General features: G+C 42.6%; 1 protein-coding gene across 1 annotated transcript in view; it reads left to right on the forward strand.

Moving 5' to 3' along the window:
• Positions 1-18879, forward strand: part of eys (eyes shut homolog) — a 445373-nt gene that overhangs the window by 202365 nt on the left and 224129 nt on the right. The window contains exons 24-25 of the mRNA XM_037532720.1: positions 12145-12241; positions 15046-15153. Of these exons, the coding sequence (XP_037388617.1) occupies positions 12145-12241; positions 15046-15153 (205 nt within the window). The remainder of the gene's footprint in view (positions 1-12144; positions 12242-15045; positions 15154-18879) is intronic.

Genomic DNA, 18879 nt, shown 5'->3' on the forward strand with positions numbered 1-18879 from the left:
TTGTTTTCTATCTAATTTGAGTGCAGCTCTGTCCTTTATACTGTGTGAAAATTTCATGATAAACGGACCAATAGAAAACCTCCAAAATTACTTGGCCCCCAGGGCCCTTTTCTATTGGTCCACTTATCATGGATCTCTTTATATTAACTTCCATCACAAGTGAAGAATGTTTTTGCCTTTTCCTGTCAACGGACCACGTTTGAGGTATTTTTAACAGTAACAATATACATTTCTAAGTTTGTTTGAGAAATATTACTAGATTATTACGATTTCTAATTTTTTTTTTTTGTTACTTTGTCTTGAGGAATCGTCTTATTCCACTGACAGATGTGATGACCCAATGATCTGCACCGTGTCCCGAAACAAATAGAACGATTTGCCGGTGGAATAAGACAATTTCTCTGGATAAAATAACTTAAAGCTTCCAGTCTGACACCAAAACGTGTCCATTTCCACTGTTTTAGCCACTCCTTCCAATAAAACATTATATAATATACAACACAATACAATACAATACGGAATAAGAATATAAGCCACAACGAAGCATCGGATATCAGCCACACAGCTGCCGTGCCTTATTGTTACTCTGATTGATCACATGAATAATCAGCTGTTACTGAACTGACTCTGAATGAGCTCACACGCAGTTATTCCAGCACGGGAGGAAGCCTCATGCATATTTCATGCAGTGATAGGAAACGGAGAAAGCTCTGAGCACCAGTGGGGGCATTCATAATTCCTCCCAATTTAACATGGGCAAATTCAAATAAACAGCTTTCTCCAAGAGTCCAAAGGCTTCTTATGGTTCAAATAAGAACGAGTAATAATAAAAACAATCGAATGGTATTCCTACAGCACTCCTGTTGGGTCTTTTCTCTTTCGACCCTTTTCAGCCCCATCGCCACCTCATGGGACCTGTGTGCGCTCGTGTTGGAAGCTTCGAGGAGCGTTTACGAAAAAATGACGGAAGCGTCAAAGATCAGAGACGAGCTCAGTTTAATACGGCCGCTTTATACCGTAGATGATTCTAAGGGTAAATATGATTAGCAGTGGAAACGTGGTCTGAGTCGAACATTTACAGACGATGGAAGTCGCAGCTGAAGGGCCAGACGTCAGGAAAGTGCAACTATATTTTGAGAACGCACTGTAATGACCGATTCAAGGACGTTTCGACAAAGCGTGCGGGTATATTTGTAAGTCTGGTGTGCTTTGCCGGATTATTTTAGGAAATTCATCATTCTACTCCTTATAGCTCCTATCTTGACTACCTTTAAGATGATGTCACTTCCCAGTGTATCCCTTTTTCCAGCTTCCCTAATAAAGTGGCAACATTACAGCATCCCTGGTGCCTGTTTTATTCACACAGCACAGGTTTGCGTATTTTGTACGTTCGTTTAATCTACAGTATGCATTCAGGTTTAATTGCTGAACTGAGAAAGAAGGATAATTTGTTGCGGAGCGCACGACGATCCTCTGACACCCAGAAGAATTGTGACGCCGCAGCGCCGACATGCCAACAAATTACATGTCGCGAAAAAACGCTATAGCAGCTGGAGTAAACAGAACTTTCTGCTCTTCCTCTTTGAGGAGCTGTGTTTCTAATTGGAACCGAGTTTGCTCTTCCACATCGGTGCTCATGCGTGAGTGAAAAGGTTAAACCAGAGACGAGTGAAACATCACCTGAACTTTACTCGGCGATCCTCCAGCGTTTCGTAAAATGACCCTTTCCCTTAATTTGTTTTCTGTCCGCTATGGGGTCTTGCATGCGGTCGGTGTTGGCTGACGGAGAGAAGTGTTTGTCATTCCGGTTCTGAGGTGCTGGCACATTTGTGATTTAGATTTAGTTTTCTGTCAGAAGAAGTTAGAGCTGCACTGTGTGGGGGGGGGGACCAGACTTCTGTGAGTCGCCCAGTAAAGCCTGAAATAATCATTTAAAAGAGAGTTTTTCACACCACGTCCTACGTCGTTACGTATTAACGTCACACACAGCCTCAGGAAGGTCTGGCCACAAAATCAACATCATACTGAGGAAGATGTGATGGCAATAGTAGACTAATTTCTCTTTAAATTCTCTTTGTCAGTTTCATCTACTCCCGGAAGGGGCCGGAGCACAGCCTACGCCACAAAATGTTCATCCGCAGTTCCACGTTTGCACCAGAGAGGCCTCCAAATCCACAAATCTTACACAGTAAAGTTTTTCTTAACCAGTTTGAATTAGGGTGCATTTTAATCAGTAGCCACACTGTCACTGTCTAGGTGAGTGACCAGCCATAAGAAGAGCTAGTAGGCCAGCATCTAATAATCTATCACCCTCCCACCCACCCCACTGACTACATTGCCCACCCATCCGCTGACTGTATCAACCCACCGACCGTATCAACCCACAAACTCAACCCATCCACCGCGTCATCCAACCAACCCAACCCATCCACTGTATCATCCACCGTATCGTTCACCCACCCAACCCGCCCACCATATCAACCCACAAACTCAACACATCCACCGCATCATCCAACCAACCCAACCCACCGACCCAACCCACTCACCGTATCATCCACCGTATCATTCGCCCACCCAACCCATCCACTGTATCATTCACCCACCCATTATATTATCCACCAACTTCACTCGCCAAGTATATCATGCACCCAACCCATTGACTAAATATATCACACGTACAACCCACTCACTAACTATATCATCCGCCCACCCCATCTACATTACCCACCCACCCACTCACCCACTACATTGCCCACCCATCCGCCCACTGTATCAACCCATCCACCCACCGTATCAACCCACCGACCATATCAACCCACAAACTCAACCCATCCACCGCGTCATCCAACCAACCCAACCCACCCACTGTATCATCCACCGTATCATTCACCCACCCAACCCATCCACTGTATCATTCATCCACCCATTATATTATCCACCAACTTCACTCGCCAAGTATATCATGCACCCAACCCATTGACTAAATATATCACACGTACAACCCACTCACTATCATCCGCCCACCCCATCTACATTACCCACCCACCCACTCACCCACCCACTAAATCTGTCACCCATTTGAACGCTTAGGTGGTTCATTGCGTGGTTAAACGGCTCTTCTTCATGGTGTAAAACATCTTGTGTGTGACTGTTTACACAACTGTTTACTATTAGCACCAGAAAGGGCTTCACTGTTTTATGGAACTTTATCGTACCCTTTTCTCCGACCCCGTTTCTATAGTTTGTAAGTACGCTGCGGTGTGTCAGACTGGGAGTGACCCAGCTTTCAGACGGGCCTACAACTCTTGAACTGCATCAAGGTTGTCTGAGACGATCTCACCTCGCTGACCGACATACAGCAAAGCCTCCATCAATCTCCCGCCCGCCAGAGCTTCAACTGAGGCCTCCTCCTGCGCATTGTAATACAACCAGAGTATGAAACACTGACATGACACTCCATAAACACTGGAACAGTAGACAGAGAGGAAGCCTCGGGGGAATCCCACGCCAGAGAGAACGGGTCTCTCGACAGTAGCGGTGACTAGATCATCCGTGAAAGAGAATTTACCTAATAGATTTTCCCCCATGCTGCTCATCCTGCTCCATGACTCAGAGCTTATAGTGCTTTTATTTTAGCTCTTTGCATGTGGCTTTTATGAATAATTCTGGATGATACATATTTGTTTACTCCAGGTATGGCTGTGCAGTGATGGAACTTCAAACATTGTCTTTTTAAGACAGACCTGAGTCCTTTTCTTCTCTGATTGCCATCACCTTCAGCAAATCCTCCAGTACATTTTATTCAGTCCAGATTTACCAGCTATCATAAAAGCTTAGCTTCGTGCCTCCTTTTCTGTCCTGTCAGTCAGATTAATGATTATGGGCCAAGGCTAATTACCAGCATGGTGTTGCTTAAGGACTGCATGCATAAATCTTGGTTATTTTTAAAGATTGTTAATAATAGGAATGACTGCAGTTCACCTTGATAAATATATCGGCCTGGGTAACGACCCTTTCGGCACAAAAGCATAAAGAATGTGCTTCCACGCACGATCAAACTCGCTCTGAACTCGACCCGGCACTCTCCACCGTTTGTGCTGATTAGAGGATTGATTCTGGCACCTTTATCCTGGAGATAAAGAAGCATAATGTGAAAGCACAAATTGGGATTTAATTAATGTGAGTAAATGTGAGTGAATTATGTGCATTACGCTGACCGGTATGCAAGACCCGATTTAACAACAAACCTGTTGAATTAAAAACTCTACAGAGCAGCTCTGAAACCTATTGATGACTCCCAGGGGTGAAGGGACAGAGGTCAGACAGTAGGTTTGTATAAAACCACTCAGTGTGTCTGAAACAGTTTGAGACCTCACAAAGCCAACCCTGAACAAATTCACATAGGAACAAACCATGTGTCATAAGCAAGGCATGTTTTAATATAGACTCACATTGTTGATATTTCCATCCGTGTTGTTTTTGATGTTTTGATGTTCAGGTTGAGGCGTTGTTTAGTAGTAGATGCCTTAAAAGTGTGGAACTTTACACTGAGAAGTATGTAAATTCCCACACTAGGGAAATTCACAGTGCTGCAGCAGCAAAGGGAGAGAAAAGAACTAACATGGAACAGTAGAAGCTCCCCAGACAAACGGATTAGTCACATTGCGTGTTTAAGGTGGTAGTAACTCCAGGCTCCTGCAGAGGGCATTGCAAGAAGATGATTAGGCTATAAATACCTGCAGGATGTGTGACAGGATTCAGTGATTGAGAAGAGGTGGTACAGTGCAGGGAGTGTCTCGTTTAGTGTGTGGAAAATGAGTCGCAAAGCAGATGTTAACGTTTGGCAAAAAGGAGTGATTTGCATTTGGGCAGCCAAAGTCCAATTGTGAGTATTATGGGTGGCACGGTGGTGTGGTGGGTGGCGCTGTCGCCTCACAGCAAGGAGGGCCTGGGTTCGATTCCCCGGCCGGGTGACCGCGTTCCTCTCTGTGTGGAGTTTGCATGTTCTCCCTGTGTCTGCGTGGGTTTCCTCCAGGTTCTCCGGTTTCCTCCCACAGTCCAAAGACATGCAGTCAGGGTGTGGCCACTGGTTGTGAGTGTGTGAGTGACTGTCTGTGTCTGGTTGCCCTGCGATGGACTGGCGACCTGTCCAGGGTGTATCCTGCCTTCCGCCCAATGACTGCCGGGATAGGCTCCAGCACCCCCCCGCGACCCTGACGGAGAAGCGGCTTAGAAAATGGATGGATGGATGGGATGGATCAATTGTGAGCCACTGGAGCTTTCAATACACCTGCAAATTCAGCTGAGTGTAGAGCTCTGACAAGAGCTAATGCCGACGTAAGTGATACACGACTATGTTTTCCTCAGGAATAGTTCAAGACAGTTATAGGAAGTAAGAGAAACGTGCAGGGCACATGGCCTCAAGTTACAACACATGTACAGAAACAAGGCCCAGAAAAGAATCCAACAGTAAACAGTGAAAAGAGGGAATTGTATTATCGATCATGACTGGACATGCCCTTGGGATGCTTACTGAAGGTTGCAAGAGATTGTGGAAAACGGACGCATGTAGGTAGCTCATGTATCTGGAGTGAGACTTCAAGCCATATAATGATACCGATGGCAGCTCCAGTCATCGTTCATTCACAGACGGCAGTGAACGGGATGAATTGTAGGGTCTTGTGAGTGAGTGTAGCAAGGTGGGTGGGCACTGCTCCAGGAACAGCCTTGAAGGTAAGAATTAAGGCTTTGTATTCAGTGTGAGCAGCTGGAAGTAAACAGGGCGAGATAAAGAGTGTGCAGGTTTAGACTGGAGGAAGACCAGCGTACCTTTTAAACCGTCTGGTTTTGTTTTGGTTGTGGCCAATTCTCACCTGCTAGCTCGGTCTCGAATAGGAATATTTATATAGTATCTAAACAGTCATGAAAGTTTTGGCTGTGCAAATTAGCTTCTCTGTGACATTATACACTCTCTGTTCTCCATCTGAGAGCAGTGTAGAATCTGCGTCTCATGATTTGGTGAAATCTGTTAATCTGTTTAGACCAAAGAAAACAAACAGAAGTACTCCTTCAGCTGGATAAGCACCACACCAGAGGTCAGTGACATGTGACATCTGGAGTTTTTTACTGCCCAGTTCAAACAAGAAGCCGGCGAATGAGAAGCGACCTCAGCTTTGTAAAAATCGAATGACATTTTACAAGAAACTGTTCCAATTTTGGAAAAGTTTCCTGCTGGAGATGTGAGAAAAGCAGCTATAGCTGAGCGAAAGCTTAAAGCAGAGTTAATTTTTGTGAACAGGTTTTATGTTAAGGATAGTTTTTATGTTCAATCTTATATTTTTGTGTCTTTAGTATTATATAAGCTTCCTATTTTTTTGTCTGGGGAGCTTGTAAATAAAAATCAATTCACTTCCAGGCAAGAATTGCTTCTAGAAGTCAATGCAGGTTCTTCACAACCAATTTCTGAAAGAACTCGCCGTAGGTGGGTAGATTTGTATTCACAAGCTGTGAAACTTGCCGGAGCAAAAATGAAGCATACAAAGAAAAGAACATAGGATAATATAGTAACGTTATCCTTCACAACTACCTGGAATACAATAGTGGCCTAGCAACACCTTAGCAACCACCTGGGATACCAAAGCAATGGCCCTGCAACACCTTAGCAGCCCCCTAGGTTAAAAAGGGAACATTAACCTTAGCAACCACCTGGGATGCTACAGTACCTGCCTAGCATCCTGCTCTGTTTAAATCTGTCAGTCATCACATCCAAAACTCCTCTTCACATCCTGCCTTTATGTGTCCAGTTCCACAGAAATAATACATCTGCGATTCATTCCCTAAATTGAGATTAAACTGACCCGAGCCCTGATTGCCTGACTTCCGAGCCCTTGGCAGGCCCGCGGCGTCTGGGGCCTTTGCCACTATGGGAGGCTGTACACGTCCGGCAAGTTATCGAGGGTTGAAAAGCAGCAGATGAAGTCTTTTCTTGACCGGAGCGGAGTCTTCGTTGGAATTCAGGGATGGGTTTCAATCAGGTCCTGAACTGCTTTAATTTGAATGGGAGCAGCTCCAAAGCAGCCTTGGGCTAGGCCCACTTAGGCTGAAGAAGTGATTTAACATTTGGAAGAGCTTATGAGTTGTGACCTCAGAAATCCTCTTTGACTTATTTCCTATCTGTGAGGCACAAGCCGGTTGTATAATCAGTGTTTATTTACTCCATTCAGATGTGGAAAATTCCTGCTCGAGATGCACTCGCGTAACCCGCAGCTGAGGTCGGTGCCGCTCTAAGTGAGCACACATAAATGAACTGCTCGTCCTTAAGCCTGCAGTCCTAAATCTTTCTGGATGATTAGTATGCTCACCGGGGAACGATGTCCATGCATTATGATTAAATATGCATCAATATGCCGTGTATCGTGAGTTTACTGTGATTAGACTTATTAGACCCTGTTTGGCCTTGGTGTTTACATCTGTCCTGTCCACTGCAGGAGATATAGGCTTTAACAAGTGACGACGTATTGTCGGATTTGTGATTGGAGGAAGGCATCCGGGCGCATTTACTGCCTCAGTCTTGTGTGTCTACATGGATCTCTAACATGACTCCACTGTTGGGCATGGTGGCCCTCGTTCATCACTCCTTATGGTCAAACCTGAGAGCCAAAGTGTGCCTGCATACTTAAAATCTTTGTAAGTTTTACAGCTGCAATGCAAAAAAATGATACTTTGGCATGTGAAGTTATTGTAAACAGAGACAATATATCTAATATTTCTAATGGTGAGAATGTTATTAGTTACATGTAAGATTGTTAGACTTTTTCTAGACATTTTTTACTTTTAAGCAAGTAAAATGATCTATATTGCTTGAAAGAAGCAAAAATAACCTGCTAAATTACTTAAAGCAAGTAAAAGATGCCTGATTATTTAAGTGTATAAAACTATATACCTGTGTCTCGCTGCTGTCGGAACCGGGTGTATGTCCAACTTGATAACTTTACAGGAGAAGAAAAAAACTGACTTGACTTTTAATGTAAGTCAATGGAATCAGATTTTTTTTCCAAGTCATTTTGCCTCGTTTCTTTTGGTCCATTTATTATGAAGTTTATACACAATATAAAAGACAACAGGTATTTTCAAATTATGTCAAAAAAACAAAAACGACAAAAGTGGAGATACAAGGATTTATTTCAACCGTGGCAATTATGTATGACTGTTATGTAAGATATATGTAGTATATCATTTTAAAAGTGTCACAAAATGTAAAATATTAGATCTATTGAGTCAATTTTACTTCATTTTTCTTGACAAAATATTTTTGCAGTGTGTTAAGCACAAACTCACAGAGCTGATTTCAGACTGTAGCTTATTTCACTTATTTCTGGACACGTTTTACTTGTTTTAAGTCATTTTATTAAGGGAAATGATCTGCATTGATATTTGCTTGTTTTATAAAAAATACACTTGAAATAAGCAAAAAAAAATGTCTATAATCTAAGAACATTCCTGCAACTGTCTCAAAATATGAAATATTAGATCTATTGACTCAAAGATCATTTTACTTAAAAATATATCATTTTTACAGCATATTAAGCACAAACTCACAGAGCTGATTTCAGACCGTAGCTTATTGCAGGATTGTTTAACTTTTTTCTACACTTATTTTTAGCTCATTTTTAAGAGATTAGAAGTAATTTTATTGAGTAAAAGTTTTTATATTGACAGATGTGTTTACTTGTTTTAACAAATACACTATAAGCAAAAAAAATTATTTGCCGAATTACTTAAAGCAAATCATTTAAAAAGTAAAAATGTCTGTAAATGAGTTTTATAACCCTGAAATGCCACTCACTCCTGCCACTCAAAAATTTAAATATTAAATATATCGCTGCTGTCGGATCAAAACCTTGTATCTCCAAAATTGTAACTTTACAGCAGAAAGAAAAAACAGACGTTGCTTTCGATGCAAGTCAATGGAACCAGACATTTTTCCAAGCCATTTTGGACCCTTTCCTTTGGTCCATTCATTATAATGTTTATACACGATATAAATGACAACAGACGCTTCCTAATTGGTCAAAAAACTGAAAAATGACATAAATGGAGATACGAGGTTTTGTTCAGACAGCGGCAATATATTAACTCTATTTATTTATTCACTTTTCGCAGTTTTAAATGCAGTTTTACTGTCGGAGCTGATTTCAGACTGTCCAGGCTTTGTGCTAGGATTGGGTAGGCATGGCCCTTTTTGGAGAGCCCAATGACCCGCTGTTTACTGCTGGTCATTTATCAGCAAATTGCCCAAAGGGTCTTTTAAAGCTGGGCGTAAACAGCATTAGATGTGGTTCAGAGGACTTTGCAGTGTGAAGATTGGACTGTTTACTGCTGAAGTGTGAGCCTGTCCTCAGTCCCCAAAGGAAGAGTAAACACACATGAGGACATGCAGAGTCAATCTGGGTTCATTACACAGGCATGGAGATCACGCAGAGAGAAGCATGTAGGAGGTTTTCCCTTTAATTGTCCTCACACTGTTTCCTGTGCACCTGCTCTCCATAGTGGGTTAATTAGCCAGTCAACTCATGACGTGGAGGCCTGTACCCGAGTAATCCGACACGTTTAGTCTGGAAAGGGCTCAGGTTAAACAACATGCTACACGATTTCAGCAGCTTTCACGGTGGATATACGGAAAGAGTCGTAAAAGCCGCGATGCAGCGTGAGCTCCCAGTAGAAGCTCCGCGGGGGGAGCTTACCGGCAATGAGCTGTGTGTTTATGGCCCCCAGATGTTCCCTTTCTCGGGTTCTCCAAGGCTCCGTCCAGAGCTGCTCTTCTGTTATAATTCTCACCCCTGGACCTACAGTTCTGTCTGCTTATAACACCTGGGTCAACTCGGGTGTGACACACTTCAAATGGTGGTTCTTCAAAGGTTCTTTAGTAAAGAAAACAGTTCTGTTTAGAGTGTTTGGGCTGTATGGAGGGCCATGTAGCCCTGACTCTTCACCCTGCCCCTCTATCTCAACAAGAATCGGGACGCCCTACCCCTAGACGAGCACACACGATACTGAGGGATAGGGCTGAGTGGTAGAGGTGAGGGGTGGAATGGGATATATAGCACAAAATAAGCTGCTAAATTGCTCAAAGCAAGTAAAAGATGTGTAATTATTGAAGCGTATAAAACTGTATATCTGTATCTCGCTGCTGTTGGATCCGGGTGTATGTCCAACTTGCTAACTTTACAGGAGAAGGAAAAATCTGACTTTTAATGTAAGTCAGTGGAGCCAGACTTTTTCCCAAGTCATTTTGCCTCATTTCTTTTGGTCCATTTATTATGAAATTTACACACAATGTAAAAGACAAAAGGTATTTTCAAATTATGTCAAAAAACCTGACAAAAGTGGAGATATGCATATTTGTTATACTATATATACTATATAACTATAACTATATATATATATATATGTAGTATTTTAAAACTTGATCACAAAATGTAAAATATTAGATGTATTGAGTGAATTTTACTTGCAAAAACTCCCAGCTGATTTCAGACTGTAGCTTTTTATAAGATTATTTCACTTATTTCTGGACACGTTTTACTAGTTTTAAGTCATTTTATTAAGGGAAATGATCTGCATTGATATTTGTTTGCTTGTTTTATAAAGAAATACACTTGAAATAAGCAAAATTATCTGCCAGATGTCTGTTTTTTAATCTAAGAACATTCCTGCAACTGTCTCAAAATATGAAATATTAGATCTATTGACTCAAAGATCATTTTGCTTAAAAATAAAACATTTTGCAGCGTGTTAAGAGCAAACTCACAGAGCTGATTGCAAGATTACCTAACTTATTTCTACATATTTTTGCTTGTTTTAAGTTGTTTTATCAAATCTATAATGCCTGATCATTTTGCTTGAAATAACCAGATTATTTACCAGACTTTGTAAAGCAAGGTAAAGATGTCTATATAAGTGTATATAATGCCTGTACATTTCACATGTAATGTATATATATATTAATGTTGCTTAACCATGTACTTCATTTTTACAGTGTCTTTATTGGAGTAGTTGCTAGAACCTGTTTGCATTTCAGTATCGCTTGGCTGGACTGCCCATAATTTTACTCAATATAGATACACCATACTGTAGAACCTTACACAGTTAATACCTAGAACCATTCAGCGTACCCAAAATATCATGCCAGCCAAAATATTCATCTAGTGCATTGGAGGTTTTAGCACACGCTTGCTAGGTCAATACCTTGAACTTAAAACAACGCAAAAGAAAGTGGTACAAGTGACTGAAAATGGAACAGGAAGACCAAACGAGGAACCAGCGTAGATAATAGCAGACGTTCTTACGCCAATTTCTGCTTCTTTTGTAGTCTTAGAAACATAATCAGGACTTTATTACACCTCAAGCTGCTGCTTATGCAGTCATATCCAAACGTTTCGGCACCTCCTGGTCAAATGATACGTTTAGTTGATGTTCTGAGTGTAAATAAGTGAACACGTTCTCCACAGAGACACACATTATGATGCTGGATTTAACGTATTAAACGCTTAACTCACCATATCTGGGGAAAATAGCGCACAGGTTATGGCACATTTATGTTACGGTAGGTTTTATTTTTTTCCAATGTGGTAAATTTGCTAAAAAAAAAAAAGAAAAACATGCACAAAAATGAGCTGAAAACGTGTTCATTTCACTTAGAAAATCAATAAAACATTGTCCGATGTAATTTTGCATAGGGCTGTATGCGCAATCGTAGGCGCCTGTAAATTGGCCGATTTTCCTAATATAAGCAAACGTTGAGCTGAAGCGACGGGGTCAGCTTAGAATAAACCCAGTGAAGCCTGGAGGACTCGCCCTTCTTTCTGTAAGACTAACGAACTCAGTAATTACTCTGAATGACTCATGTACTCTTCATGAACCTGCTTACTTGTACTGAGGGGAACCAGCACTACAGTATCAGTGCTCTTACCTAAGGAGGGATCTTTAACACCCAGTTCACCCGGCGGAATGAGGGACGCGATGGTGGATGGTGGACCGTTTCCATTAGGAAAGCATTCGCCACGGGCCTTTGTTAGCATTGATCCGGCTCTTTCAGGATGTAGCCGGGCTCACTGATCCGTGACCGTCTCATCTATCTTGCAGGGTTCGAGGGATCTCGCTGTGAAATTGACACCAACGAGTGTGGCTCCAGTCCGTGCCAGAACCAGGGCCATTGTGTGGATGGGGTCAACAGTTACTAGTAAGAACTGGATGCAATCTTTTTTTCCTTTTCATATATATATATATATATAAACACTCATTGGCCACTGTTCAGTTGCTTGTTAACACAAATAGCTAATCAGCCAATCACACGGCTGCAGCTCAGTGCATTTAGGCATGTAGAGGTGGTCAAGACAACTTGCTGAAGTGCAGACCGAGCATCAGAACGGGGAAGAAAGGGGATTTAAGGGGCTTTGAACGTGGCGTGGTTGTTGGTGCCAGACGGGCTGGTCTGAGTATTTCAGAAACTGCTGATCTGCTGGGATTTTCACGCTCAACCATCTCTAGGGTTTACAGAGAACGGTCCAAAAAAGAGGAAATATCCAGTGAGCGGTCAGTTGTGTGGACGAAAATGCCTTGTTGATGTGAGAGGTCAGAGGAGAATGGGCAGACTGGTTCCAGATGATAGAAAGGCAACAGGAACTCAAGTAACCAACCAAAACCTCTGAGGAACGTTTCCAACACCTTGTTGAAAGTCTGCCATGAAGAATTAAGACAGTTCTGAAGGCAAAAGGGGGTCCAGCCTTTTACTAGCAAGGTGTACCTAATAAAGTGGCCGGCGAGTGAACCAAAATGGTAACTTTACGTACTATAAAAAAACATAAACATATTGTAGTTTTAATGTAAGTGAATGAAACCAGGTGTTTCTCCAAGTCATTTAGGGCCATTTATTTAAGTCCATTCATCATGAAATTTACACACAATATATATTTTTCTGTAAAATCGTGCAGCGTGTTGTTTAACTGTATTTAGAGGTCAAAATTCCACACCCCAGCAGCTCTGTCTGTCTGAGGGAGGCAGGACGGGACATGGCTGTGGCTTGAAAGCCCAGATCTAAAAAAAAAGGCGACCACCTGTCACGAGCCAGTAAAAGGGAATGTGAGTAGATGGACTCCTCCGAGACCCATTGATCTGTAGCCGTGCCAGCGTTGCAGGGTGAAAATAATGAGCGGCTCCTCCTCTCTCGACTTCGTTGGCCATGGAAACGGCATCGCACAAGAAACAGCAGCGTCTTTGATATTGGCCTAGAGTTGCTCAGTCCAACTCGCGTGCAGGACGTGCTGCTGGATGTGCTGCAGTGATGTCAGCACACACTGAAAATGCCCTCGTACTGAGGGTGGGCAGGCATGGTGCATTATAACTGCCACAATATCACATTTTACTGCGGCTGCTGAAGTTGGAATGGTTGAAACGCACCAGCAAATCAGTAGCGGCACCTTAAAGAAAGCAGTAAAGCAAACCATGACTTTTCAGTTCATTTTCAAATGTGTTTATCCATAGAATAAATTCTACACCTTTACATTGTTTATGATAAGTCGGTCATGACGGCAGGTTAGTACTTTAGTATGAATGCGCAGTGCAGTGTGTGAACGCTGTCTCAGATTGAGTAGTTTTGGATGGTCAGTGTAATTATCCCCAAGGTTAAATACAAACCATGTTTAGCTTCAGGAATGAAACAGAAACACCACGTCCTCCAGACGATGAGGAGAGCATAACACTTTTTTACCGAAATAATTCAGACTAATTTACTCCATTCTCACTGCAGGTTTGTCGCAAATCTCCCTTCCCTTTAGGTCTCACAAGCTGTTGTTTTCGTCTGATTTCGCAAACAGGAAAGTGTGAAAAGCTGCATGTTCATGATAATAAAAGCAGGGCATCTTTTTTTGAGGAATATGAAAATCCAAATAAATATTATCCCAAATATACTCCTAAAAATGTACCTTAACTTCAAATCTACCTTAAGCCGGAGATACACTACACAGCTTTTACCCTGATTTTAGCTCCGATTCTCAGTCTGAGTCTGAGCTGGTCGGCTCTAGTCTGCAGATGTTTGGGTCAGTCGGAGTCGACAGTCCGAGAGAGAACCGAGACGTGTTTGAGGCCAGGTAGAGTTTATCAAACATTTATTTTTTTAACCCGGCTCCGAGTGAAATCTGCTGTAAACTTATCACCGACTCAATCTGAACAGATTCCTGCAACAACCAATGAAAATAGAGCGCGAAAGAAGAAAATACAGCAAGTAAACAAAGAAAAATGGAGAGAAGTCTCTCACGAGTGGAGCGAAGCATTAAGGCACAGTGGAGTTCATGTACATTTAAAATTCGAAAAATAGCAACTGATCACTTTTTTAAATCCATGACCCTCAGCAGGCATCGGGACACCCTACCCCTAGACGAGAATTGCAAAACGTGAGGGTAGGGTGAGGGGTGAAATGGGATTGGGCCGTAGTGTATTGTAGTTGGTTTTGACGATATTGTATGTTTGTTTTTAAAAATCAATAAAACATAATGTGGGGAAAAAGCATTCTTCAGGCGTTCCCCAGTAAAGACGGGGGTTTTAACCCTATTTTTAAACCAGATACGTTTTTCCAGGTTTTTTTATAGAGATGGTATTTGTTGTTAAACAGCAACCTGTTTGAAATGTTCATCAAAATAGTGCAGCACTGTCAATGTTGCTGTTGTCGGAGAAAACCTCGTATCTCCAAAATGATGACTTTACAAGAGAAGGAAGAACAACTACTTTACTTTTAATGGAAGTCAATGGAACCAGAATTGTTTCCATTACATTTTGGGATGTTTCTTTTGGTCTGTTCGTCATGAAATTCGCACACAATGTAAAGAGCAACAGGCGTTTTCAAATTATGTCAAAAACTAGAAAACAAAAATGGAGATATGAGGTTTTTTCCCCAGAGAGCTGTGATATAATATTGTGTATAGCTTCACTTGTCTTGCAGCGACGGGAAGCATCAGTGCTAACGATGCTCTCTTTATCTTCCTCTTGAAGCTGCTATTGCAAACCTGGCTTTTCTGGGCAGCACTGTGAGGAAGACATCAACGAGTGTGTCTCCAACCCTTGCCAGAACCAAGGCCTCTGCCAGGACCTCGTGAACAGGTAAGCACAGCAGTTAGCTCAGGCTAGCGTTCACCTCGCTGAGCCTAAATTGAGTATGACACCGTGGCCCGAATGCTATCTTCTAGCTATTTGTTTTTAGCAAAGCAGAGGAGGCAGAGGAAGAAGAAAAAAAGAAAGTTTGAAAGAAGCCCCCACGAGAAGGTGGTGGGTGTTATTCTCTGGTGCTCCAGCCTTTTCTCTTCCTCCCTGACATATATGTGCTGCCTCGCTAAAGACAGAGCGGGCTGGATTCAGTGGGAACATATCATGGCCGTAGATTGGCCTCCTCCGCCTGAGCTTCTCCTCACAAGGCTTAATAAGCACCCCGGGGCCTCGCGCCGCTCCGTCCGACAGATGGGCCGAGAAGTCCCAGGGCCAATTTAAGTCCTAAATGGTTTGTCTTCGCTTCGTCTCCTGTCGTCAGAGAGGCTCCCACGTGACCGGCTGCTCCTAACGTCCCGTCCCGGCCCCTTCTTCCCTAAATTGCTCGGTCCAAGGGAGTTCACGTCAGGTGGAGTTCACATCTCCCCTCCCTTTCCCCTCCCTCTCTGGGCTTTCTTCAATAAAAACCCGGCAAGAACATACTTAACCTTCCTGGGTCAACCATGGCTTATAGGCCCTGAATGGCTCTTATTACATTCTTAAAAAGGGTGGCCTTCGGGGGTTCTTTAGTAAAGGCTTTGCTTATATATATATTTCCAAAAGTATTCGCTCATCTGGCTTCACACGCGTTTGAAATTGAGTGATGTCCCATTCCTAATCCATAGGGTTTAATATGATGTTGACCCACCCTTTGCAGCTATAACAGCTTCAACTCTTCTGGGAAGGCTTTCAACAAGGGTTAGGACTGTGTTTATGGGAATTTCTGACCGTTCTTTCAGAAGAACATTTGTGAGGTCAGACACTGATGTTGGACGAGAAGGCCTGGCTCACAGTCTCCGCTCTAATTCATCCCAAAGGTGTTCTATGGGGTTGAGGTCAGGACTCTGTGCAGGCCAGTCAAGTTCTTCCACACCAAACTGGCTCATCCATGTCTTTATGGACCTGCTTTGTGCACTGGTGTGCAGTCATGTTGGAACAGGAAGGGGCCGTCCCCAAACTGTTCCCACAAAGTTGGAAGCATGAAATTGTCCAAAATCTCTTGGAGCTGAAGCTTAAAGTGTTCCTTTCACTGGAACTAAGGGGCCGAGCCCAACTCCTGAAAAACAACCCCACACCATGATCCCCCCTCCACCAAACTTTATACTCAGCACAATACAGTGAGACAAGTACCGTCTCCTGGCAACTGCCAAACCCAGACTTGTCCATTGGATTGGCAGATGGAGAAGCGTGATTGGTCATTCCAGAGAACACGTCTCCACTGCTCTAGAGTCCAGTGGCGGTGCTTTACTCCACTGCATTCTTCGCTTTGCATTGCGCTTGGTGCAGCTTGATTTTCTCCTCTCTCTCAAAGATGAGAGATTTAAGTGCTGTTTATCTGATGGTTGACCCCAAAACTGCCCCCAGTTCTTCCAGGTGGCTGTTAGGAGTCTTATTTTTTTGATAACTTTTAATTTTTAAGTTTTTGAACTCCAGTTTTGCCTTATTCAAGTGGACGATCTTGTATTTAATCTAAAAAATTTAGACGTTTTAGATGCAAATATCTCCTGAAAATGAGTGATGCACTTAATGGTGTGGCTGTTTTGTAAAGCTGCTTTGTGACAACACCTGTTATAAAAAGTGCTATATAAACAAGTTTTGCTTGCTTGCTTGCTTGCTTGCTGTTTCAGTGTGGTGCTGTTTCAGTGCTGTTATGAATGCTTTTATACAAGAAGTTATTAATTCCACCAATTTTTTAAAACACTTAGTTTATTTTCCCAGTTTATCCCTTTAAATTGTAGGTGGTGGTCCAAGCTGAAGCCACAGTATATGTTGCTTTGATGGGATCTATGATTGTAAGACTCGTTCACACACAGCTTTTAAATGGCTTTTAAAGAGAACGTCAAAACCTTCTGCTGACTATGCTTAAGGGGGAACTGTGGAGATATTGAAGAGCAGCAAACTCACAAAAGCAACAGCTAAGTGGAGAGAAGCTCTGGTTCCCCTCGATATCCTCCACTGTAACAGGAATTCATGAGAGAGACAGAGAGAGACAGAGAGAGAGAGAGACAGAGAGAGAGAGAGAGACAGAGAGAGAGAGAGAGAGAGAGAGAGAGAGGGAGTGAGAGAGAGAGACAGAGAGAGAGAGAGAGGGAGTGAGGGAGGGAGAGAGAGAGGGAGGGAGGGAGAGAGGGAGTGAGGGAGGGAGGGAGAGAGGGAGAGAGGGAGTGAGAGAGGGAGTGAGAGACAGAGAGAGGGGGTGAGAGACAGAGAGAGACAGAGAGAGAGAGAGACAGAGAGAGAGACAGAGAGAGAGACAGAGAGAGAGAGAGAGAGTGAGAGAGGGAGTGAGGGAGGGAGGGAGAGAGGGAGTGAGAGAGGGAGTGAGAGACAGAGAGAGGGGGTGAGAGACAGAGAGAGACAGAGAGAGAGAGAGACAGAGAGAGAGACAGAGAGAGAGAGAGAGACAGAGAGAGAGAGAGAGTGAGAGAGGGAGTGAGGGAGGGAGGGAGAGAGGGAGTGAGAGACAGAGAGAGGGGGTGAGAGACAGAGAGAGACAGAGAGAGACAGAAAGAGAGAGAGAGAGACGGAGAGAGAGACAGAGAGAGGGAGTGAGAGACAGAGATAGACAGAGATAGACAGAGAGAGGGAGTGAGAGAGAGAGACAGAGAGAGAGAGAGACGGAGAGAGAGACAGAGAGAGGGAGTGAGAGACAGAGAGAGAGAGAGACTGAGAGATAGACAGAGAGAGGGAGAGAGAGGGAGTGAGAGAGAGAGAGACAGAGAGAGAGGCTACAAATAAGGAGAAACTGAACCACTAACTGTGTGTGTGTGTGTGTGTGTGTGTGTGTGTGTATCACTGCTGTCAGAACAAATCCTTGTGTCTCCAAATTGGAGAAGGCAAAAACTTGTTTTTTTTTTAAACTTGTGTTTAAACAACACACCTTTTCCTCAACGTCCCACAATCTCATAGCTTATAATGTTACTACACAATGTACCTTAGTTCCAGGCTTTAAAGTCATGAAACATATTGTGAAAAAAATACATATATACATCACTGTTGTCGGATCAAAACCTCGTATCTCCAAAATTGTAACTTTACAGGACAAGGTAAAAACATGCTCTATTTCAGTGTAAGTCAATGGAACCAGAATTCTAGATCATTTCTTCTTTTGGTCCATTCATCATGGAATTTACACACAATATATATGGGGATTTTCAAATGATGTCAAAAACTGAAAACATAGCAGCAGCGATATATATATATATATATATTTTAGAAAAAGTCTTCCACTTATCATGTAAGTTATCCTTTCCAGGGTTAGACAGGAAGACTACTTTACTTTTAATGTACGTCAGTGGAACCAGACGTTTTCCAAATAATCGTTTCTTTTGGTCCAATCATCATGAAATCTAAAGGAAATTAGGCATTTTCAGATTATTCAAGGATTCAAGGATTCAAGGAGATTTTATTGTCATTCGCATCACATGGTACATGAGGTGGAACGAAATTAAGATCTCATGGTCCAGTTTACACCCAAGAGCTGTTATTAAAATAGATAAATATAAGCAAATAGATACAAAAAAACACAAAATAGAAAAGTACACAAGAGAGGGAGAGTAGGAGAGTAGGCAGTTAGCAGCAATA

This window comes from Pygocentrus nattereri, chromosome 22 (assembly GCF_015220715.1).
Source record: "Pygocentrus nattereri isolate fPygNat1 chromosome 22, fPygNat1.pri, whole genome shotgun sequence".
Classification (NCBI taxonomy): Eukaryota; Metazoa; Chordata; class Actinopteri; order Characiformes; family Serrasalmidae; genus Pygocentrus; species Pygocentrus nattereri.